Source organism: Cucurbita pepo, chromosome LG05 (genome assembly GCF_002806865.2).
Source record: "Cucurbita pepo subsp. pepo cultivar mu-cu-16 chromosome LG05, ASM280686v2, whole genome shotgun sequence".
In the NCBI taxonomy this organism is placed as follows: Eukaryota; Viridiplantae; Streptophyta; class Magnoliopsida; order Cucurbitales; family Cucurbitaceae; genus Cucurbita; species Cucurbita pepo.
Genome location: NC_036642.1, coordinates 1788688 through 1814096, shown reverse-complemented (window position 1 = coordinate 1814096; position 25409 = coordinate 1788688). Strand labels below are relative to the sequence as shown.

The window sequence follows — 25409 nt, the reverse complement described above, 5'->3', positions numbered from 1 at the left end:
GTTTTTTTACCATTTTTTATCGTTTCGAATTTTTATTCAAAATTGAAAAACAATAATAACTTGTAATTTCTTTTAATCGTCTAGTAAACAATCTTAATTTTAAAAAACCAATGACTTAATAAAAATCCAGCGTGGACAATTAATTACGACTTAATTAAAAGGGCATATACTATTCAACAAGCGTATCTCTCGAAACGGCAGCGTTTGAGCGAGCTTGGCTCGGGGAGGAAAGGGGAAGGGAGCCGGGACGGAGGTAGCGAGAAAAAGCAACCACATTTTCAACGCAGCAGATAAACTGTTTGGTTTCTATCGAAAGAAACGCAATTCTTTGTCTGTGCTTAAAAGTACAGTAAGTTCGTCTAACTCTTCTGGATTTATGTTTTCTTAATTTCTTGCGCTAATTACAGAATTTTGATGTAAACAGTGCCTGGTAATTTCGTATGGACTTATTCCCAGATTGAACTGAAATGGGATGCGTTTTGTAATTGATTTCTGTTTGTTTTTTGTAAGAAGAAATGGATTCCAAATTTGGATATTCAAATTCAGCATTCTTCAATTTGGTTTGTTCGGTTGAAGATTACCGATTAGTTTTGTTTAGCTGTGCGTTGGAACTGTGTTGATTAATGAGATTCACTTCAGTTTATGTAAACTCTTGTTTGTTTTATGAGTTTGTAATTTATTGAAGTCAATCCGTAGTTCAAAGGTTGAAGGATCAGTTCTTCGGTGAGAATAGTTAAGGTGTGCACAATCTGGTTCAAACATTCATCGAATGAAAAGTCATTAACTGAGAGTTGTCTTGATTTTGCTCAGGATTGGAGCTTGTTGCAGAATTTCTTTCCCCTGTGCTGATTCTTGCTGGTAGAATGAACGTGGAGAGTCCAAACGAGAAGAAAAAGTATGCTGCTGATCTTTCCTCCATAGAGGAGGCCAGGATAAGAATCCAACCTTTCGCCCATCAAACCCCAGTTTTGACCTCTGAGAGTATTAATGCTGCTTCAGGAAAACAGCTTTTCTTCAAATGTGAATGTTTCCAGAAGGGGTGAGTAGCTTAACCAATGGTGAAATGAAAGATTATGTGTGTTCTGATTCAAATGGTGGTAGTCTTTGTTATTTATTTGTTTGAAATAAATGTCACAAACATTCAAATAAGTTTGGAAGAACTTAGTTCTTAGAAATTAAAATCCATGGTTTCCAATGGAAATCTAACATGTGTTGCTATCTCAAATGGCTGTTTAGTGGAGCCTTTAAATTCAGAGGTGCCTGCAATGCTATATATTCACTTGATGATGAACAAGCTGCTAAAGGGGTTGTGACACACAGCAGGTTTGCTCTGGACAAAACAATATACTTGTTTGAAGTTTTTTGAGAATATTCAACTGATAATGGTCTCTGAAATTAGTGGCAACCATGCTGCAGCTTTGTCTTTGGCTGCAAAACTGCGAGGGATCCCTGCATATATAGTTATACCAGAAAATGCTCCAAAATGTAAAGTTGAAAATGTGATACGTTATGGTGGTCAGGTTATTCGGAGCAAAGCCACAATACAGTCGAGAGAGATGGTCGCCTCGAAGGTTATGCAAGAAACTGGTGCGTTACTTATACATCCATATAATGATGGACGCATAATAAGGTAAAATATTGTTTCATTTTGTTCGATTAATATCTTATTCTACACGCAAAAGAGTGTTAAAAGAATGAACTAAGAAAGCTACAGGCCTGCTTGAACATGCTCTGTTGTATAGGTTGTACTACTGTGTTCTTGGCTCGAGTTCTAAAAGATGAACTAAGAAAGTTGTATTTATGAAAGCTTGTTAAACTCCCAATGAATTTTGTGATATCAGAAAGCTGATGAAGTTAAATAAACAGAATCTATGTTTACTCTTACTCTCAATGAATTTTGTTGGTTGACTTCGGATCCATTTTTTTGGTAACAAAACTAGTGTTCATCAAAGGAACTTGGTTTTACACTACCGAAATGGATGAGTTATGACATGTTGAATTGTTCTTGCAGCGGGCAAGGTACTATCTCGTTGGAGCTTCTAGAACAAGTCCCACAATTAGACACTTTAATCGTCCCGATAAGCGGTTTGTTTGATTGGAACTTCTTATTCCTTTCATCATTTATTTCATGCACTCTCTTAGTTGATAGTCCCATTGGACTTGTATCCTTCTGAAACCCCTCACCATGAAAATGTAGGTGGTGGTTTGATATCTGGAATTTCTGTGGCTGCAAAAGCCATCAATCCTGCCATCCGGATTTTTGCAGCAGAACCTAAGGGAGCTAATGATGCAGCCTTGTCAAAAGCAGCTGGTGAGATAGTAATATTGGCCGAGACCAACACCATAGCCGATGGTCTTCGAGCTTTTCTCGGTGACCTTACCTGGTAATATAACTTTTGTGTTATTAAAATTTTCTTTAACCTTAGGAAATGTTTGACTCTTGGATTAGATTTAGGTAACTCTGAGCAAAGAAAGCTGAGTCTATGATTGACATATTTGACTCATGTAAGTGCGTCCAACTCTACTCAAGCTGAGTCTACCTGGTTTTGGTCAATTCAAAATCATTTCCAAACATGCTCAACAACTTAAATGCAAGCTTTGCTTGATTGGTTAAAAACTCAAAAAGATATCTTCCCTTTCTATTGATTTCATTTCCCACTAGATAACTTCGATTCCTAATTTTCTGATCAGGCCGATAGTACGAGATTTGGTGGACGATATAATAACTGTAGAGGACTCGGAGATAGTCGAAGCAATGAGACTTTGTCTTGAAATACTGAAAGTTGTTGTGGAACCTAGTGGAGCAATAGGCCTTGCTGCTGTTCTCTCCGACAGTTTCAAGCAAAACCCTTCATGGAAGGACTGCAACCGCATTGGCATTATACTTTCAGGAGGTAACGTTGACCTTGGCATGCTATGGAATTCATATGAAAAATGAAGCTTGATTCTCATCCATGGAATTCATATTGATCCTTGCTTGATGATCTGAAGTATACATTGTCTAGTTTCATCCTGCAGGCTGCAGCTGTTTTATGTTTACACTGTTGTTTTCTTTGATAGATTGGTTCTGTGATGGAATTTGAAGTTTGACTTGCAACAATATGAACTTAAAATGACTTCAATTCCATGAAGAAATCAATTTGCGCCAATACTTTTACTCTAATCGTTTCTATATTTCATTTTGATTAAGTCATGTCTTCAACGTAAAATATCAGACGTTCAACTTACCAAGTTGAACTAAAAAAAATTATGAATGTTAATTATGAACCCAATGTATGTTCTAATAGTTCTTTAATTTATTAAATAATTTTTAAAGTTGGATAGGTCACAGTTCAAAGTTTAATAATGCTTTTATAAATAATTTATGAAAATTTTATAATAATACATCCCATTTTTGTAAATTTATGATTAATACTTATATTGTTGAGAATTGTTTGGCATTTGTTTTATTTTTATTTTTTAAAATTAAGTTTGTTTACTTTAAAAGTGTTAAGAAAAAATTTGTTATAAAATAATTAAAATTTTAAAGGAAGATAATAAATTTAAGATTTTTATTTTTTAATTAAATAATACGCTTTAACCCAAGCAATATTTCAACCAAAATAACGAGAATTATCGGGAATTATTTTGTATAAAAAAAATATTCGCGCAGTTTGCCTTTGCATGTTAATTCAATACGACGACGTTTATACCCCTTCGCCACGTAATTGGAGACTGATCCAATTTTTCTTTTTAGGGTTTTAGGGTTTCAGTCAGTATTAAGCCCCAATACCCTGTTTCAAGCTTTCGCGTTCGTTCTCCCTCTACTTCTTGCAGCCATGGAGAGCCCTTCTCCGGCTTCATGCTGGAGCAATGTCGTCAAATCTCAACCTGCTCCGAAGCCTCAGCATCAGACTCCTACCTCCACCGTCCAAGTATTCGCCGACAGCTGCAAGTCCAGTCAAGGCGTTGCTGTTGCTGTTGTTGATGCCAATGCCATCATTCAAGGGGGAGAAAAGCTCTCCACCTGCGCGGACAAATTTGTTTCCGTTCCTGAGGTTTTGGATGAGGTTCGCGATCCCGTCTCTCGCCACAGACTCGCCTTCGTCCCTTTCACTCTCGAATCCATGGATCCCTCCCCCGAAGCTCTCAATAAAGGTAGACTGTTGAATTATAGTTCCTGTCTGTTTCTACGCGTTAATTGTGTTGTTAGTTTGACGTTTAAACGGTTGTTGTTTGTAAGGACCGCTCTGATGTAAGCTTTAAGCGGAACTGCTGTTAGAGTGAGTTTGGGATGGTTTTTCTGAGAGTCGTGTTTTCGAAGTGAAAGTCTTTTTGAAATAACAATTGTTAGACGAACACGACTCTCCACAATGGTATGATATTGTCCACTTTGAGCCTAAGCTCTCATGGCTTTGCTTTGGGTTTCCCCAAAAGGCCTCATACCAATGGAGTTAGTATTCCTCACTTATAAACCAAATTAGTCGATGTGGGACTTCCATCATCCAACACCTCCCCTCGAACAAAGTGCGCCTCCCCTTAATCGAGGCTCGACTCCTTTGGAGTCTTAGTCATTTTTTACTGCCTTCGAGGAGGGGCTTGGCTCCTTTTCTTTAGGAGTTCTTTGTTCGATATTTGAGGATTTGAGGATTTACTAATCTATTGGCACGACTAAGTTTAGGGCATGGCTCTGATACCATTGTTGGCGGTGATGTTGACTCTGGCCCGATGAGTAAATCCATCACTAGGAAGCTCACTGCATTCCTCCTCGCTACTCTTCACAATGGTATGATATTGTCCACTTTGAGCCTAAGCTCTCATGGCTTTGCTTTGGGTTTCCCCAAAAGGCCTCATACCAATGGAGTTAGTATTCCTCACTTATAAACCATTTATAAATAATTTATGAAAATTTTATAATAATACATCCCATTTTTGTAAATTTATGATTAATACTTATATTGTTGAGAATTGTTTGGCATTTGTTTTATTTTTATTTTTTAAAATTAAGTTTGTTTACTTTAAAAGTGTTAAGAAAAAATTTGTTATAAAATAATTAAAATTTTAAAGGAAGATAATAAATTTAAGATTTTTATTTTTTAATTAAATAATACGCTTTAACCCAAGCAATATTTCAACCAAAATAACGAGAATTATCGGGAATTATTTTGTATAAAAAAAATATTCGCGCAGTTTGCCTTTGCATGTTAATTCAATACGACGACGTTTATACCCCTTCGCCACGTAATTGGAGACTGATCCAATTTTTCTTTTTAGGGTTTTAGGGTTTCAGTCAGTATTAAGCCCCAATACCCTGTTTCAAGCTTTCGCGTTCGTTCTCCCTCTACTTCTTGCAGCCATGGAGAGCCCTTCTCCGGCTTCATGCTGGAGCAATGTCGTCAAATCTCAACCTGCTCCGAAGCCTCAGCATCAGACTCCTACCTCCACCGTCCAAGTATTCGCCGACAGCTGCAAGTCCAGTCAAGGCGTTGCTGTTGCTGTTGTTGATGCCAATGCCATCATTCAAGGGGGAGAAAAGCTCTCCACCTGCGCGGACAAATTTGTTTCCGTTCCTGAGGTTTTGGATGAGGTTCGCGATCCCGTCTCTCGCCACAGACTCGCCTTCGTCCCTTTCACTCTCGAATCCATGGATCCCTCCCCCGAAGCTCTCAATAAAGGTAGACTGTTGAATTATAGTTCCTGTCTGTTTCTACGCGTTAATTGTGTTGTTAGTTTGACGTTTAAACGGTTGTTGTTTGTAAGGACCGCTCTGATGTAAGCTTTAAGCGGAACTGCTGTTAGAGTGAGTTTGGGATGGTTTTTCTGAGAGTCGTGTTTTCGAAGTGAAAGTCTTTTTGAAATAACAATTGTTAGACGAACACGACTCTCCACAATGGTATGATATTGTCCACTTTGAGCCTAAGCTCTCATGGCTTTGCTTTGGGTTTCCCCAAAAGGCCTCATACCAATGGAGTTAGTATTCCTCACTTATAAACCAAATTAGTCGATGTGGGACTTCCATCATCCAACACCTCCCCTCGAACAAAGTGCGCCTCCCCTTAATCGAGGCTCGACTCCTTTGGAGTCTTAGTCATTTTTTACTGCCTTCGAGGAGGGGCTTGGCTCCTTTTCTTTAGGAGTTCTTTGTTCGATATTTGAGGATTTGAGGATTTACTAATCTATTGGCACGACTAAGTTTAGGGCATGGCTCTGATACCATTGTTGGCGGTGATGTTGACTCTGGCCCGATGAGTAAATCCATCACTAGGAAGCTCACTGCATTCCTCCTCGCTACTCTTCACAATGGTATGATATTGTCCACTTTGAGCCTAAGCTCTCATGGCTTTGCTTTGGGTTTCCCCAAAAGGCCTCATACCAATGGAGTTAGTATTCCTCACTTATAAACCAAATTAGTCGATGTGGGACTTCCATCATCCAACACCTCCCCTCGAACAAAGTGCGCCTCCCCTTAATCGAGGCTCGACTCCTTTGGAGTCTTAGTCATTTTTTACTGCCTTCGAGGAGGGGCTTGGCTCCTTTTCTTTAGGAGTTCTTTGTTCGATATTTGAGGATTTGAGGATTTACCAATCTATTGGCACGACTAAGTTTAGGGCATGGCTCTGATACCATGTTAGACGAACACGACTCTCCACAATGGTATGATATTGTCCACTTTGAGCATAAGCTCTCATGGCTTTGCTTTGGGCTTCCCCAAAAGGCCTCATACCAATGGAGTTAGTATTCCTCACTTATAAACCCATGATCATTCCCTAAATTAGTCGATGTGGGACTTCCATCATCCAACAACAATGATTTAGCGATATCACTATATCAGTGTGCATTCCTTTTTTCTACCTCTCTTATGTATTTTCTGTTGAATCTTACAGTAATCAAGTTTGCAAGGGCAACTGGTGACTTACAGACCCTTTCAGATGTTGATATTAAACTTATTGCCCTCACTTACACGTTGGAGACTCAGATCCATGGGACCAAACATCTCCGTGAGTGTCCTCCCCCTGTCCACATGGTTAATACAAAGAGGTTACCTGAGAAAGACTTGCCTGGGTGGGGCTCTAACGTTCCTAATCTGGAAGAGTGGGAAGCATTAGAGCAAGATGCTGATGCTCCGCTTGATACCACATCAAAGATCCTTCCTTTGCAGGATTTAAACCTGAACATAGTCCCTTCAGATGGCCAATCCGAAGATCTTTCATTAGAGCACAAGGATGAGCATAACTCTGAGCATCAAGATGAAACTGAGAGTGGTTCAAGAAGATCAAGGAAATATCCTCCAAAGAAAAAGGAAATTAATATCGAAGGGAAGAAAATGGTGGCTGATGGAATTGATGCATCTCAGGGACAATATGATGACAATGAGGGTGATTGGACACCTGCTGTCAGTCGAAGTACTCAGAGAAGATATCTTAGGAGGAAAGCCCGGCGTGAATATTATGAGGCCTTAGCTGAAAAGGACAGTCAGCAAGATGTTGAAACCACAGATGGTGATGTCCTAGTGGAAAATAACAGATCAGGTCAATCACAGGATCAAATCTCGGAACCAATTACCGGAAATGGGAATGACTGTCAGATAGCAGAAGGGACAAACAACAATGAAAACCTTTCTGAAATTTTGAATCAGATGAGGTTGGAAGAAGATTCATTAAATGCCTTTCACATGGAAGGGCTTGACGCTTCGAAAAAAGAAGAATTGGACATAAGTGAGGTGGAGAATATTGTAGCTGTTGAGGGTATGAACGATACAGCCAAGGATGAGATGGAACATTTAGAATACTCAAGTCAGACTAATGAAAGTGTAGACACATCAAATATAGATGATATTAGCAGTGATCAGAGTTGGATGCTGCGATCCTTGTCTGAATCAAGCGTAGCTTGTGTAACTGGTGACTTTGCAATGCAGAATGTCCTTCTGCAAATGGGTTTACGTTTGTTGGCTCCAGGAGGAATGCAGATCCGCCAACTGCATAGGTATGTATATTTAGTGGTGATTTGCTATTATGTGATCTTTAAAAGTTTGTTAACTCACCAATTACGAATCATTTTTATAATCAAATTCGATCATCCAAAAGTCGCAACTAAATGATTCACCTTTTTGGCAACCTTCTTTCCAGTCGGTGGTTTGGTTGTGTTCATTTTATAGCTCTAGCCAACTTTCTGGTCCGAGTCAGTATAAATTTCCTTGTATGTTGATTGAGTAGTTTGAGATGAAGTCATGCATTGTAGTATTATGTCCTCAAATCTTCATGATGTGTCGTTCAGGTGGATTTTGAAATGTCACGCCTGCTACAATGTCACAGCTGAAATTGGAAAGATCTTTTGTCCCAAGTGTGGAAACGGTGGAACTTTGCGCAAGGTAGCTGTTACAGTTGGCGAAAACGGAGTTGTGTTAGCTTCCCGTAAGCCAAGGATTACTCTGCGTGGCACAAAGGTAGTTTCTCTGGTTGTATTGTCCATCAGAAGAATAATTAATTTCATTTGCAAATGTGCCTTTTCCTTTTATGTACAGTTTTCACTTCCTCTGCCCCAAGGTGGAAGGGATGCCATAACCAAGAATCTTGTTTTACGTGAAGATCAACTACCGCAGAAGTTTCTTCATCCCAAGACCAAGAAGAAAGTCAATAAACAGGTTATTTCCAATCCAAGTTGCCTCACATTTATCTTTAACCAGTCTGTTGTTTTGGTTTATTTATGATCGGAATTCTTGAAGTTTTCAACTCACCTTCATGACCTTGTAATCTCCATTTTTCATTCTCAGGGAGACGAATTCTTTGCCGTGGATGATTTCTTCAGCCATCATAACACTGATAAGAGAGCTCCTTTGCAGCCTCCCGTAAGGCAAGCTTTGGCAGTTTTTAGCGGGAAGAGAAATCCAAACGATAACCATTACTCTCGGTCTCATCATAAATAGACTATTGTTTATGCATTTGATTTTCAATGCTGCTAGGAGTTTCCAATTTTGATGAATATCTTATGTGATTGAGTATAGTTAATGTATTCAAATTAAAGAGCTTACAATGAGTGCAATTTTGCCCTGAATTTTCTTCAAAATACTTGTCCGCTCTGATTTTTTTCATTTCCTCTTAAGACATTTGCAATGAAGGTAGAAACGTTCAAACGATGTAAAGCTGAGGTATGCTAAGTGCAAGGAAAACAGAAACGGCAGAGAACAAATTTGTTAAACTTCATTGTTGATCTATGATTAAATGACACTGATCAAAGATTGATATTGGCGTACTTTATGATTCTAGAAGTTGTACAGCCTGACCTAGGATTGAATATTTACAAGGAATTTAGAAGGGGAAAGGGAGTGCTACAACTTTTGTGTATATCAAACTGTATATGTACCACCCTTCACTTCTATGAGAGGGCAAACTCCGCCCATGCCAAAGCAGATGCCTTGAACTCAATGGCAACGGAGGTGTCAATTCTTGTTTCTAACATGCTGCAGAGTTCCTTCATCGATAGAGGTTTGGTGGGCTGCTGATGGATGCAGCGGCTCACCACCTCACATACTACCTCGAGGTCTTCGTATCTAAAATGCTTCAGCTCGGGATCGACGATGTAAGACATCACTTCTGGCATTTCGATATAGTCCTTGGCCTACATCACAAAGACTTTCAGTTAGTTCCAAAGGGTCATTTTCAAATGTTGTATAATACACAGATGATTTCTTACCCAATCTACCAAGTTCCCTTTGTCCTTGCAGTACAGAGGCCGCCCACTGATTATTTCGATTAGAAGAACGCCAAAAGCATAGATGTTACCCTGCACATCCAGATGTCGGGCTTCTAGCGAGTTCGGAAGAATACAGATTGCACCTTGGCTGCCAATAGTACCCGAGTTCTTTTCCGATCGTGAAAGAATCGTCTTCCAACTTTCAAAGTCTATCAACTGATTCAATAGAACTTTCGTGTCAACACACTAAACAAACTCAAGTACCAAACGCTCAATTCGATTACCTTTTACGTCTTCTCCATGTTAATCTTTCAGTTCTAGACAGAAAAATGTAAAGATTGACTAAGAGATTTACCTTAGGGAAAAAATCATCTGTAAGATATACAGCATTGGAATTCAACTCAGAGATGGTGAACGGAGGTTGGAGTTCTGTATGAAGATACTTAAGTCCACGAGCGATGCCTAAAATAATCTTCATTCGTCTCGTCCAAGACAACTGACAGGCTTCTCCAACTGCAGTCGTCAACGACGTTAATAACACGAACATATGAAAAGAACCATGAAAATTTGGGACAAGAAAATGTTAGCTTACAATGTAGATGCTCATATAATGTGCCATTTGATGCATACTCAAAAACTATCATCCTTGTAAATGGACTACTCTCTCTGCAATATCCCAGTAATCTTCCTGTATTCTCGTGGTTGATTCGAGCCAAATCTGCCACCTAAATCATTATTCCGATGAAACCTCAACTCGAAAATCATCAACTAACCTCGTCATTGATAAATAAACACAATACCTCTGTCTGAAAATAGAGTTCAAGGTATCCTGTCCATTGCTCTTCTTTCATGCTCATCGAGATAACCGCGATCTCGGATCCAGTTTTCATCGTGCCCTTGTATACCAAACTGTCTGGAGACGAGCCAATTATGTTGCTGAAGTCTTCACAAGCTAGCTCAAGCTCTTGTCGACTAAATCTCGTTACATCCTTCAAAATCTCAGGATCTGCACAAAAAACCGAAGAAAAAAATTCTGAATCGACGAATAACGCGTTAATCCACAGATGCGCATCATATGATTATAAAGCACAGTCCTTCCTACATTCACTTCACCTTCTAGGCACTATGATAAGGAAAAGACAAGGGATACAAACCTATATATACTGGAGAGTAGTACTTTCTACTTCCAATTTTCTTCCAGGGCAATACGATGGACGATTTTCGATTGAATTTCTGAACAGCAGTGAGAACAACAATCAGGAAGAGAGAACCCACCAAAGTTCCTGTTACTATCTCAAGGGCCAAAAGCCAGATAGGTTTCGATGTCGCTTGGTGATGGCTCCGCCTGTTGCTACCTGGATGGCTCTTGGTCTTGACTGGTTGTTAAGAAACAATATAAGGATTTCAATCAGAACTAGTTACATAAGATGCTAGAAAGCATAAGTTTTCCCTTCTCAAAGTTCTCAAGCATTTCGAACCAGATGCTCATTTTCCCTTCAGTAACAAGCAACTACGAAATTACAAGGAATGTCACGTACCACATTGCGATGAAGGACGCTGCTTCGGGCTATTGTTTTGAAGGCAATTCCTTTGGAAACTTGACCTGCAGGGAGTAGATTAGAGAAGGAACTGAACTATCAACGTAGAACAAAAAAAGACCGAACACGTACCTTGGAAGATACCCGAAACACTTGGGTATTCTCCCAACAAAGAAGTTGTATGAAAAGTCAGCAACTCTTAGCTGAGATGAGCCACAGAATCCATTCAAGTTCATGTTTGACACATACCTAAAACATTAGTAGAACATAAGACAAACTTCCGGGAATTTGGGAGAAGGGCTAAAAACAAGTCCTTGAGAGAACTGAATGCAACAATTTCCACTTACATTCCAGTACGATTTAAATGGCCAAAAGCAGCAGCAACAGTTCCTTCCAGCTTATTTCTATCCACCCTTAGTTCCTCAAGGTATCTCAAATTTCCAAGTTCAGAAGGCAGCTTACCAGTCAACCCATTAGACTGGAGGTTTCTGCCACCACAGCAAAGGAATCAACAAAAAAGAATACCATTTATGTAAGACTCGGAGGAAGAGAATTCGCCTTACATTTTCATAACTTTGGTTAAATTCCCAAACTCTGGAGGAATTGGACCTGTGAGTTGATTCATCCCTATGTCCAACACTCTAAGGTTCTTCAAGTAACCCAACTCCTTGGGCACTGTACCAACCAGCTTATTCCCATGCAAAATTCTACACCCCATCATATAACGTAGCATGACAATGATTGACAAGAACATAAAGAACTTCAAAACAATCAGAGTTTTCAGTGGGGGTGGAAAATGACTTACAGTTCTTCCAAGTAGCTGAGTTGACCCAAATCTCGTGGAAGAAACCCTTTTATGGATGCGTGTGAAATGTTACTGTAAAAGAAGGATTCCAAATGAAAAGCCTGTGATGTTTCATAGACAAATTGGTCGAGACGAAGCATGTCTTACATCTTTATGACATGGTCCCGAGTGGGAGAACATGAAATGCCAGACCATAAGCAAGGATCTGCATAGGGGCTGTTCCAGTTGGAGAGGATTTGAAATGGATCTTCAAATATTTCTAACTTGAAGGCCATGAGAGCCGAGACTAAACAAACCCAACAGAGAAATTCTCAGTCAGAGCAGATTCATTCAAACTACAAGTTTGAAACATTCATAGAATTGCTTAAAAGATCTGGAACATTAAGCCTAAACCCAATTCCAAATTTACCTTGAGATAATTCTACCCAACTCCAAAAGTTACTGTGAATGAGAAGGAAAACAAAGTTTCTCATCCAAAACATTTAGGGAAACAAGAATGGTGGGAACAAGAGAGCCCACTTCAGAATATCTAAAACTTTGCCAAATCTTGCTAGAATAACAGAAACAAGAGATTGTACTACAAATGTCTCCAAAATTACCAGTTTCTTGAGAAAACCAAAGACTAAGTTCATTAAAAAGAACATAAAAAAGAAACAAGATCTAAGAAAGCATACCTTCATTAGAAGAAAAAGAATCACAACTCCAAAAGAAAACCCCCAAAATCAAAGAGAGAAGCAGAACAACAGAAGCGAAGGACTCCATCTTGTTGTCTCAGTTCCCACAAGAAAATCAAGTTAAAGGGGCAGTTCACATTCAGAACAGAATCGGTGAAAAAGGAAAGCCCAACAGAGTAGAAGACTTGGGGTTGTATGAAGAGAGCAAGAAGAAGCAATAACTCCAGTTCAGTGGGGGCTGGTAGTGGTACAGGTACAGAGAGCAAAGGGGGGAAATTAAATGAGATGGGCAGTTAATCCATGGTTTCAATTTTCAAAAGTTCCCAATGTAGAAGCAGATGAAGAAAATCAAGAGATTGATCGAAAACCCAGAAATGGGAATCCAAAAAGGGAAGAACCCAGAAGGGAAGAAATGAAGAAGAAGCTTTGGAACGGGAGAGAAAAGGAGACTAAGGAAATGGGTAGAAAAAAGAGTGACAGATAGATGGGAACAGAGAATGTTCCGTTTCCTTTCATTTTTTAGCGCTTAAACTTTGTGGATTTAGGATTTTTCTGATTTTAATTATTATTATTATTTTCTTTTTTATTGAACTGCCAATGATTTCAAATCAAACCCTATGAGGAATAGATATCTATTTTATTCAGCGGTTTTTTAAATTTTAAATTTAAATAATTTTTTTTTTATTTTTTTTTTCTACTGGTTATATATAAACTAAATTATTATTTTCATGAAACTTCACCCATTAATTTTTTTATTTTTAAATTCAAGTTTAAATATATAAAAATAAAAATAATAAAGATCCATTTTGTTTTTTGATTAACAAAATTATAAATAAAAAATAATCCATGAGTTTAAGAAATAATATAAATAAATAAAAACAGAAAAACAAATTCCTTTGGTCTATTTTTAAAATTTTAAAAAATATTTAATAAATTTTAAAACTTAATTTTGCACGTAAACATTAAGCTTTGTCTTAGGTTTTTTATTCTATTTAATATTCTTTAAAAAAAATAGATTTCATTGGTAATCATTTTGTTTTTATGGAAATTGTTTGATTCTCTAATTATTTATTTTCTTCGAGTTCTAAACTTTTTTTTTTTTTTTTTTTTTTTTTTTTGAAAAATTTTCTTACGTGGACAATTATGGAAGAGACCAACCACGCTCCACGGACACTTTTTTCATGGGCAGTTGGCACGGGTTAGTTAAAAACATGGCCCCACTCCTAAATTCACCACAATTTTATGTTAAATTAATATAAATAGGTTGAATTTTATACTCCCTCTAAAAAAAAATTAATTTAAATAATTTAAATAATATCCTCCAACTTTAACCATATATTTTAACTTTTAAAATAGATTTTAAAAATAATCTTTAATTTTTAAATTTTTCATTAACATCCTTTAAAATTTTTAAAATTTCAAAAATAATAATAATCTTTCAAAAATAACGTTAAAAATAAAGATAATCTATATAACTATGTTCTTCATTTATGGATGATAAAAAAATTATCTTTTTTTATAGACGTTAACAATATTAATTATACCTTTAAAATTTCATAAATATTTTTTTTCCTACTATAATAAGAGTAGTTTTTAATTTTTTTTAATTGAAAAGTATTAAAAAATATATTTAAAATTTAATCATATTTTATCCTTGAAATTTTCTTTAGAGTTTATTAATATTATTTGAAAATTTTGAGAGTCGGTTATTTTTATTAATTCAACCTTAATTTTGTCAATATTATTGGTGCCATTTTGAGACTTACGAGTCCACGTCATCACTCCTTCCATCAATCATGAACAGCGACAGCTTGTCGCTATTTGTGGGTCTTGTTTGCTCGTGTTTCTCTTCAAAATATCGCGATAATATAAAAATTCGAAACATTCAAAATCTAGAACAAAGAAAAACAGCGAAACTGAAAAGTTGATGGCAGCGGCGGCTACCATTATTTGACTTTGTACACGAGTCTTCATCAAAATTCACCTCACATGTTTTTTAATTTATTTTATATTTCAATGGGAATTAAACATTTTACATTTTTTTTCAAGCATTTAATTATTTCACATAACTAATTAACATTCCTCAAATCATATTAATTTAGGATTAACAAAATGCTAAAATGGAAAGAAAAAAAATAATAAAACCATCTGCATTTAATAATTACTCGATATTATATTAAAATAAGAGATTTGAATAACTAATCTGTTTTGTTAGGTTTAAATAATTATGTTTTTAAAGGCCGTAATTTTGAAAACGAAAAATAAAAATTTGATGCATTTAAATTAATGAGAAGGGACCATGGGAAAATTGGCCCAAAAATTAGTTATAAAATAGACTAGAAGCGCGTATGCTTTTATTCATGCACATGGAAGTAATATTCTCAATATTTTTTAAAAGAAAAAAACCATAATAATTATTTAATTTATTTTAATGCTTTTTTTATTGTGCAACTTGCAATTTAATTTANAAAAAAAAAAAAAAAAAAAAAAAAGTCTATGGTTTGGTAGAGAAACAAGACTTGTAAGTATGCGAGTAATCTCAACTAATACATTGTTTTTTAGTTTCATTAAATTTGGGGAAAATTTAATGAAACTTTAATCAATTAATTAATTTAATTTAATTTATAATATGAATATATTAATTGGATTTATTACCAAATTTTGTCTCTTATAACAAAAAAAATAAAAAAAAAAATAAAGCTGAGGGAAGTCTAATCAATGTAGCACCGCTTCTAGAGACATTTAAGGTCCACTTTTTGGTGTAATAAATTGGTGCATTAAATTTTATGTCTTCCCACATCCTCCAAACTTTCTCCTTTTTTTNTTTTTTTTTTTTTTTTTTTTTTTTTTTTTTTAAATTTAAAAACTTCCATTAATATTATTCCATTATAGAATCTATTAACTTCATTAAATTTTACCCTTCATTAATTTTAGAGATTTGAGGGAATATAATCAATTTTATTTCTTATGGATATTTATATAACAACTACATATTAGGGAGCTGCATATTTACCCTACTTTTTTTATTTTATTTTATAATAAAGGTAAATATAATAACAGTGTATGGGTCACAAAAAATGTAGGCCCATGGGCCTAAGGCCTTTTAAATTCCTTGTCCGAGTTAATGAGATCATATGGCCCATTGGGCCATCTTCTCATTGCAACACAGCCCAACAAAATCTTTTTCCTTTTTATTTTTTCAAATAAAAATATTGGTGAGTGCTACAATATTTATTTTTTTAAAACTTTAAAATATTATTTAAAGTTGGTTGAATTTGGATAAACATTTATAAAATTGGATTATAAATTTTTTTAACTTGAAAAAAAAAAAAAAAAAAAAATCATAACCGTTGTTCCATACATGTTTGCCAGATTTGAATAATCCAATTATATAAAGAAAAATGAAAGCAATGGCAGAAACGTGGGGTTGGCAATTAGTTATTGACTCATTATTTAATTTTAATTATTTGAATTTAAATAATTGGAAACTGACACAACATAGGGAATAGGGATGAATCAGCATATAGTAATGGTTAAGAATCCCTTGAAAAAGGGTATTAAACCCCACTTCTTAATCATACTTAAAACCCTTTAATTACCACTTTCTTATGTCACTTTCATACCTCTTCTCTTATCCTATAATATTTCCCTTCACTACTTTTTCCTTTTTTTTCCTTTTTTTTTTTATTTTTTATTTTTTATTTTTTATTTTTTATTTTTTATTTTATTGCTAGTCTATTTCAATTTTATACGTGTCGTTAATTTTATTGTTCCATGTGTTTTGACTTAATTCACTCGAGGACGGGAGAGATTTTGATATGTCACTCTAAGTAATTTCATATACACCTTCCTTCCACAAACTATTTAATTAAAATGCGAAGTTTAGGGCATGACTCTAATACCATGTTGGATGAACACAACTCTCCACAATGGTATGATATTGTTCACTTTGAGTATAAGCTCTCATGGCTGAGCTTCCCCAAAATACCTCGTACCAATGGAGAGTGTATTTTTAGATTATAAACTCATAATCATTCCCATTGAGTAATGTAGGACACTTTCATCCAAGAAACATCACAAAATTTGAGTAAATACAAAAGGATAGTCTCTCAAAGTTTACGTGCTACATTTATCTATTTATCAATGTTCAATTTTTTTTTACCTTTCTTCTTCGAACAAATTTTAACATTTTATCTCGTGAAAGTCCTAGGTATTATTGTATTTGAATTTTGGCTTTTCGACCACGTCCCAAGTATAAACCACATAAAATATTAAAAAATAATAATAAAATAGAAATGGAATCTTGGTAAAATATCTGAATTATATGATCGATTTGAAGATCCCTGTCACACTTATCTACAATTTCACATTCAAAACTGAGAAAAATAATTTAAAATATATTCACACACACAACCTGAATTATAATTTAGAAATTCATTTCATATAACTAACTAAAATAGTATAAATTTATATTATTCCTGAACCCTTTTCCACGTGTGTTCTCTTTCTACCAAAATTTATATATATATATATATATATATATAGTTTGAAGGACAGAGGGAGCATGTGAGATCCACATTAATATTTGAATATATATAAAAATATTTAATATCGGACATTTTTAATTTAATATAAAAAAAAATACTAATTTTATAATAATTTGTGGAAAAATGGAAGACATAATGATAAATGGAAAAGGTTGAGCATATGAGACCACATAAGTTGGGAAATAAATGGACATAACATGCCCCGTAGGGTCAATTTTGTTCATAGAAAATAACCCCACAATTTTTATTTTATTNCCACTTTCTTATGTCACTTTCATACCTCTTCTCTTATCCTATAATATTTCCCTTCACTACTTTTTCCTTTTTTTTCCTTTTTTTTTTTATTTTTTATTTTTTATTTTTTATTTTTTATTTTTTATTTTATTGCTAGTCTATTTCAATTTTATACGTGTCGTTAATTTTATTGTTCCATGTGTTTTGACTTAATTCACTCGAGGACGGGAGAGATTTTGATATGTCACTCTAAGTAATTTCATATACACCTTCCTTCCACAAACTATTTAATTAAAATGCGAAGTTTAGGGCATGACTCTAATACCATGTTGGATGAACACAACTCTCCACAATGGTATGATATTGTTCACTTTGAGTATAAGCTCTCATGGCTGAGCTTCCCCAAAATACCTCGTACCAATGGAGAGTGTATTTTTAGATTATAAACTCATAATCATTCCCATTGAGTAATGTAGGACACTTTCATCCAAGAAACATCACAAAATTTGAGTAAATACAAAAGGATAGTCTCTCAAAGTTTACGTGCTACATTTATCTATTTATCAATGTTCAATTTTTTTTTACCTTTCTTCTTCGAACAAATTTTAACATTTTATCTCGTGAAAGTCCTAGGTATTATTGTATTTGAATTTTGGCTTTTCGACCACGTCCCAAGTATAAACCACATAAAATATTAAAAAATAATAATAAAATAGAAATGGAATCTTGGTAAAATATCTGAATTATATGATCGATTTGAAGATCCCTGTCACACTTATCTACAATTTCACATTCAAAACTGAGAAAAATAATTTAAAATATATTCACACACACAACCTGAATTATAATTTAGAAATTCATTTCATATAACTAACTAAAATAGTATAAATTTATATTATTCCTGAACCCTTTTCCACGTGTGTTCTCTTTCTACCAAAATTTATATATATATATATATATATATATAGTTTGAAGGACAGAGGGAGCATGTGAGATCCACATTAATATTTGAATATATATAAAAATATTTAATATCGGACATTTTTAATTTAATATAAAAAAAAATACTAATTTTATAATAATTTGTGGAAAAATGGAAGACATAATGATAAATGGAAAAGGTTGAGCATATGAGACCACATAAGTTGGGAAATAAATGGACATAACATGCCCCGTAGGGTCAATTTTGTTCATAGAAAATAACCCCACAATTTTTATTTTATTTTATTTTATTTTATTTTATTTTAAATAATCAAATCATATATTTTGCTAAAAATATTAATTTACTACATTAATTATAACTATTTTATTTAATTCAAAATTGATCTTAAAAAAAGAGAAACCACCACGAAATTGTAGTGCTCCAAAGTTGCACATTTCATTTGACTAATTAATTATTTAATTTCATTTGACCCTAAGAGACACTATAAGTCAACTATGGATTTTTTCGAGGCATTAACACCGCGTTTGGCTACCACATTATTTGCCCAAAAATAATAATAATTGATTTACCTTATGGTTTTGAACCCAAATAATGAATAAAATAAAAAATAAAAAAATAGCTAAAACAATAATAAAAAATTATTTAGTAAATAAAAATATCCCGTTTATGGGTTAATTGCTAAAATAATTTATTTACTATAAAAAGGTAAGGTCGTACTTTGGTGGGTTTGAACAAGAGGTGAGTAATGGATGAAACCCATAATTAAAAAAAGATGCAAACTTTTTAAAGGATTAGTTTGAAATTAAGGGAGGAAATGGACAAAATAGGTGAGAGTGTTAGAGGTATGACACTAATCTTGGGCTTCAAAAATTTCCCATTTGTTTAAAGCATAGGGATGCAGATTTAATTGGGTGGAGGGTTTGTTTAGTTAAATTAATGCCATTAATTGTCATTACCAATTAGAATGGGACCAACATAATATTACTTAATATCGCACCAACATTGTTAGGCCATGCCATTACACCCCATTAATTAAGATATTAAAGATAATAATATGGCTAACTAACCCTACTTTTGCCTCTCATTTTGCCTCCCACTAACACCATATTTAATCAACATCATTATATATTTATGTATTTAATCAACATCATTAATTAAGATTTTCATCATATCCTTGTCCACGGCTAGCCGATACTGTTCTCTTTGGACTTCCCTTTCGCTCTTCCCCCTGGAATCTCACAATCCACTCCCTTAAGAGCTCAACGTTCTCGTTGACACTCATTTCCTTCTCCAATCGATGTGGAACCCCTCCAATTCACCTCTTTTCGGGATCCAGCATCCTTGTTGGCACACCGCCTTATGTCCACCTCCTATGGGGTTCAACCTCCTCGCTAGTACATCGCCTGGTGTCTGGCTCTGATACCATTTGTAACCGCCCAAACCCACTGCTAACATATAATATCCTCTTTGGACTTTTGGACTTTCTCTTCGAGGTTTTTAAAACGCGTTTGCTAGAGAGAAGTTTCCATACTCTGTTCTCCTCCCACCAGATCTCACATCTATGGTTTAATTAAAATTAATATTTTTTAGTTTACAAATGGACTTTTCTAATTGTTATGAGTAATTACTTAAAATTACGAATTTGAATTTTCCTACCATTTAAGCTTGAATTTGCTAGGGCTATTGTTTACATCAAATTTGATTTGTCCATCTTTAATTTTATTATTAATATTTAATTTATTAATTTATATAATTTATGGTATATACTAAATTTGTATTATAAGATTAATTATCATCTAAAATTAAATCTAATGACTTAATCTAAAACTACGGTCAGAATAGAATTTTATCTTAAATAAAAATCAACATGACAATAATCTAAAACGATACGAGCTCGACTAAGACACTTATTTAGATTAAGTTTAAAAAAACAATATTTAAACACTGACTTTTTATTTAATATTCTAATAAAATTTATACTCTATCTGTAATATTACTAGCTTTGAGAGCCCATAGTAATTTTAAAATATAGGATAAATTTGAAGTTATATAATGTATTTTTTTTCTTCAGGTTTTTAGGTCATAATTAATAATGGACTGATTACGTTGGTTCCTGTTATAAATAAGTATAGTTTTAATGTAACGAAAGATTAATGTCCACATGAATATCAGCTAACACGACCATGAAGTGGCCAAACAATTTTTTTTTTTAATTATTATNCTCATTTTGCCTCCCACTAACACCATATTTAATCAACATCATTATATATTTATGTATTTAATCAACATCATTAATTAAGATTTTCATCATATCCTTGTCCACGGCTAGCCGATACTGTTCTCTTTGGACTTCCCTTTCGCTCTTCCCCCTGGAATCTCACAATCCACTCCCTTAAGAGCTCAACGTTCTCGTTGACACTCATTTCCTTCTCCAATCGATGTGGAACCCCTCCAATTCACCTCTTTTCGGGATCCANAAAACCCATAAACAGAAATACAGTATAATATTAATTAAAAAAAATTAAAAAAGCTTAACCTTCTCATTTAAAATAATAGTATTGAGAACCGAGCCCAATGGGGAAAAAATAAACAAAAATATTTAACATTTTTTATATACTTTAAATTTTTATTTACGCTAACGAATACTATCAATACACTGTATCTTCGATCTTGATTAAAAGATTAGAGATTTAAATATTTATCTAATAAATAATTTAGTATAAAAACATTTTTCATGGGCTAATTATGGCCATATATATTTAAAAAATGATAGTTTTTTAAGAATAAAATTAAAATTAAAATTAAAAATAGAAAGGTTTAAGTGGGCACCTATTTGATAGATAAAAAGACAACATTTTCCTTATACTAAGACAACGTTCTAATCTCCACAAATAAATATTAATTATTATTTTATTATTCTATTATTATTTTATTCTGTCTGTCATTCCATACCTTTCTCGTTTGTTATACATCATTTTGTTCTTTTTTTTTTTTTTAATACATCATTATAAAAATGCAAAATAAATACANACACCGCCTTATGTCCACCTCCTATGGGGTTCAACCTCCTCGCTAGTACATCGCCTGGTGTCTGGCTCTGATACCATTTGTAACCGCCCAAACCCACTGCTAACATATAATATCCTCTTTGGACTTTTGGACTTTCTCTTCGAGGTTTTTAAAACGCGTTTGCTAGAGAGAAGTTTCCATACTCTGTTCTCCTCCCACCAGATCTCACATCTATGGTTTAATTAAAATTAATATTTTTTAGTTTACAAATGGACTTTTCTAATTGTTATGAGTAATTACTTAAAATTACGAATTTGAATTTTCCTACCATTTAAGCTTGAATTTGCTAGGGCTATTGTTTACATCAAATTTGATTTGTCCATCTTTAATTTTAGTATTAATATTTAATTTATTAATTTATATAATTTATGGTATATACTAAATTTGTATTATAAGATTAATTATCATCTAAAATTAAATCTAATGACTCAATCTAAAACTACAGTCGGAATAGAATTTTATCTTAAATAAAAATCAACATGACAATAATCTAAAACGATACAAGCTCGACTAAGACACTTATTTAGATTAAGTTTAAAAAAACAATATTTAAACACACTGACTTTTTATTTAATATTCTAATTAATATTACTAGCTTTAAGAGCCCATAGTAATTTTAAAATATAGGATAAATTTGGAGTTATATAATGTAATTTTTTATTTCCAGGTTTTTAGGTCATAATTAATAATGGACTGATTACGTTGGTTCCTGTTATAAATAAGTATAGTTTTAATGTAACGAAAGATTAATATCCACATGAATATCAGCTAACACGACCATGAAGTGGCCAAACAATTTTTTTTTAAAATTATTATTTATTATTTTTATAATGAAAGAAGAGACTTGGAAGCTGACAAAATTGAAACCTTTAATTTAAAAATAAAATATAATAAAAATGGGAATGATGAAAAACCCATAAACAGAAATACAGTATAATATTAATTAAAAAATTAAAAAAAGCTTAACCTTCTCATTTAAAATAATAGTATTGAGAACTGAGCCCAATGGGAAAAAAAATAAACAAAAATATTTAACATTTTTTATATACTTTAAATTTCTATTTACGCTAACGAATACTACCAATACACTGTTAAAATGTTAGAGATTCAAATATTTATCTAATAAATGATTAATATTTATTTAATAAATAATTTAGTATAAAAACATTTTTCATTGGCTAATTATGGCCATATATATTTAAAAAATGATAGTTTTTTTAAGAAAAAACATAAAATTAAAATTAAAAATAGAAAGGTTTAAGTGGGCACCTATTTGATAGATAAAAAGACAACATTTTCCTTATATTAAGACAACATTCTAATCTCCACAAATAAATATTAATTATTATTTTATTATTTTATTATTATTTTATTGTGTCTNTCAGAGAGAAGTACAAGCCCTAGCTTTCGAGTGAAGAAATTGTACAGATCAGGATCGAGGAATCAATCGGTCTGTGAAATTACTGTAGGATTTGAGAGGTTTTCGTTGGTGAAAATGGATGGAAAATTGGCTTTCAGAATAATGAACATCAATGGAGAAGTAGTTGCAGAGGTTAGTAGTGGAGTGTGTGGAAAATGAATCGAATCGAATCGAATCGAATATCATTTCCTTTGGTTTTCTCGGCTGATTTTCCGTCGTGCCAAACAGATTCTAACAGTTTGAAATTGTTTTTGGCGTGTTTTTCAGGCGAAAAGAAAAGTTTCTTCGAATGGAATTGTATTGGGAGATGATGTGTTGAGTTTAAATGCAAATTCTCAGATCGAAAGATCTCTGGTTATGGCATTGGTTTCGGTTTATGGTTTAATCCGTCGCCAAATGTAAAATTATATACAAAATTTGGTTTTTATTTTATTTTATATTATTTTCCTCTGTCTCTTTTGAGGATTCCCCGATGTGTATACAACTTACAGATTTTGGTTTCTATGTGAACGATTAATGTAGAAATTACAAAGGAATACAATTAATAATTTCATTCATTAATTCTTGTTATCTCTCTATATTTTTATTATATTATATATATATTAAAAAACCACAAGACTTTTAGGTAAATTTGTGGCTTATTTACTTTTTTTTTTTTTTAATTCAAATAATTCTGATAGTTTTATAACTCCTTCATAAATAGTTCATACTCATAAATAATCTTTGTGATTATTTAGGAGAGATTTTATCAAATTATAACAATTTAATTTAATTTTTTAAATTAGAAGAAATAAATTCTCATTTTTGTTAATATTATATAAGTTAAAATTTTAATTTATTAAAAAGAAAGTTATCCTTAACTAAAAAATTTTTTTANAGGAGAGATTTTATCAAATTATAACAATTTAATTTAATTTTTAAAATTAGAAGAAATAAATTCTCATTTTTGTTAATATTATATAAGTTAAAATTTTAATTTATTAAAAAGAAAGTTATCCTTAACTAAAAAAAATTAAAAAAAATAGAAAGAATGTTATCCAAAGGGTAATTATAAGCCAACAATTTTTGTTTGAATTAATATGTGATATGATATAAACTCATTTTCGTGGTAATAATTAAATTAGTTTGTGGTAATTTAAATCTCATTTAGTTACAATTTCATTCGTTATAGTTAAATTCATTTACTATTTTTTTATTTTATTTTAAGTAAATAATAAAATAAACTGAACAAAGCAGTTACTAGACATTGAAATAAAAATCAAAATGTTTATAAATAAATTTGTGAAAAAGAGTATATTTTAACTTAATTGAAATATATTGAGATTAACTATTTAACTATTATTTAATTCATTGAAAACCTCAATATATTTCTAACACGTTTTTCTATAGGTGAATTACGACTTTCTAAAATAAATAAAATAATAATAATTAATTGTTTTGAAAGAAAAATCAATTAACACAACATATTAAGATAATTTGAAATTTTAATATATTCTTAACCTCGGGAAATGATATTATACAAAATATATATAATTCACAAATTTTCTCCGTCCAAAATGTCTGCCATTATTATTATATAGTTTTAATATTTTACATGAGCATATATATATATATATATAAATAAAGCAATTAATGTCCTTATATTAGCCATTGTAGACAAATTTAAGGTTCTAAATTCAAAATTAATTTGAAATTATTTAATTCAAAATAGGAGAGATATATTAAAAAAACTTATTTTTTATCGACTTTCAAATAAAATTATAATTTTTAATACAAAATTTATAAAATTTCAATCGTGAATATTTTATTCTGCTAATAATTTTATATCTTTAAATATCATAGTTTAAAGCACTATTTAATAAATAAAAAAAATTAGAAGCTTCATGTTAGATTAAACTTAAACATCATAACATGTATAGAAGTGAACAATTATATCATCAAACCAGTTTAAAATTAATTTTTAAGAAAATTAATTTAAATTAGAAAAAAAATCAATAAAAATCGTAAGCCCTATTTCATTATATTATACATTATAGAAAAACATAACTTCAACGTGACAATCATGATGCCAATTGCCAACACACATATTCCAAATCCCTAATAACTTTGATTATTAGTTTGATGGTTTAGGGTTATCCAACTCAATAATTCCTCTTTTAAAATTGACCCATTTCTAATATGCAAAATTTGGATGAGATTGCTTAATTCTCCGTTCCCTAGTTATCATGTCGACTAATTAGACAAAATTAATAGTCTTAATTTTTTTTTTTTTTTTTTGTTAGGATAAGATAATCAATTTAATTAAAAGTAACGATATGACTAAAGCAAAACAAGAGGCATCGAGTTGTTTTTAGAAGACTTGAGAACGAGAAAGATGAAAAAGAGAACTCTTCTTTCCTCGTAAAAGGTAAGCAAAAGCTTTAAAACATGCATGTATGTTAACCTTTTTCTTCTCTAAATCCAAACAATCTAGGTTGTCTTTTTGACTTCGTTAAGAGGAATTAATTTTT

At 32.6% G+C, this 25409-nt stretch overlaps 4 protein-coding genes across 8 annotated transcripts; 3 read left to right on the top strand and 1 right to left on the bottom strand.

Annotated features, from left to right (window-relative positions):
* Positions 1-195: 195 nt before the first annotated feature.
* Positions 196-3163, top strand: LOC111794680 (serine racemase). 3 transcript variants are annotated; one of them, XM_023676787.1, is made up of 7 exons: positions 196-349; positions 811-1039; positions 1237-1323; positions 1400-1630; positions 2012-2085; positions 2198-2384; positions 2692-3163. In XM_023676787.1, the coding sequence occupies exons 2-7, from the start codon at positions 864-866 to the stop codon at positions 2936-2938; spliced, it is 1002 nt and encodes a 333-aa protein (XP_023532555.1). In that variant the 5' UTR covers positions 196-349; positions 811-863; the 3' UTR covers positions 2939-3163. The 3 variants fall into 3 exon arrangements, with proteins under 3 accessions (XP_023532555.1, XP_023532557.1, XP_023532556.1); XM_023676789.1 differs by lacking the exon at positions 196-349 and adding an exon at positions 380-628; XM_023676788.1 differs by lacking the exon at positions 196-349 and adding an exon at positions 641-738.
* Positions 3164-3746: 583 nt separating this feature from the next.
* Positions 3747-9042, top strand: LOC111795318 (RNA-binding protein NOB1-like). Of its 2 annotated transcripts, none has more exons than XM_023677659.1 (5): positions 3747-4137; positions 6864-7962; positions 8254-8422; positions 8501-8620; positions 8750-9042. In XM_023677659.1, the coding sequence occupies exons 1-5, from the start codon at positions 3819-3821 to the stop codon at positions 8900-8902; spliced, it is 1860 nt and encodes a 619-aa protein (XP_023533427.1). In that variant the 5' UTR covers positions 3747-3818; the 3' UTR covers positions 8903-9042. The 2 variants fall into 2 exon arrangements, with proteins under 2 accessions (XP_023533427.1, XP_023533425.1); XM_023677657.1 differs by lacking the exon at positions 3747-4137 and adding an exon at positions 5265-5654.
* Positions 9043-9154: 112 nt separating this feature from the next.
* On the bottom strand, positions 9155-13184 carry LOC111795317 (probable LRR receptor-like serine/threonine-protein kinase At1g63430). 2 transcript variants are annotated; one of them, XM_023677656.1, is made up of 14 exons: positions 12687-13184; positions 12160-12298; positions 12013-12084; positions 11771-11914; positions 11555-11695; positions 11340-11456; positions 11208-11272; positions 10824-11045; positions 10470-10675; positions 10262-10394; positions 10025-10182; positions 9670-9885; positions 9328-9594; positions 9221-9236 (listed from the first exon to the last, which is right to left on the bottom strand). In XM_023677656.1, exons 1-13 carry the CDS (start codon positions 12772-12774, stop codon positions 9352-9354), a joined length of 1944 nt encoding a protein of 647 aa, XP_023533424.1. In that variant the 5' UTR covers positions 12775-13184; the 3' UTR covers positions 9221-9236; positions 9328-9351. The 2 variants fall into 2 exon arrangements, with proteins under 2 accessions (XP_023533423.1, XP_023533424.1); XM_023677655.1 differs by having other exon boundaries at positions 9155-9594.
* Positions 12967-23454, top strand: LOC111794990 (protein LURP-one-related 4-like). The gene is made up of 3 exons (XM_023677208.1): positions 12967-13147; positions 22865-23031; positions 23167-23454. Exons 1-3 carry the CDS (start codon positions 12967-12969, stop codon positions 23299-23301), a joined length of 483 nt encoding a protein of 160 aa, XP_023532976.1. The 3' UTR covers positions 23302-23454.
* Positions 23455-25409: the final 1955 nt, after the last annotated feature.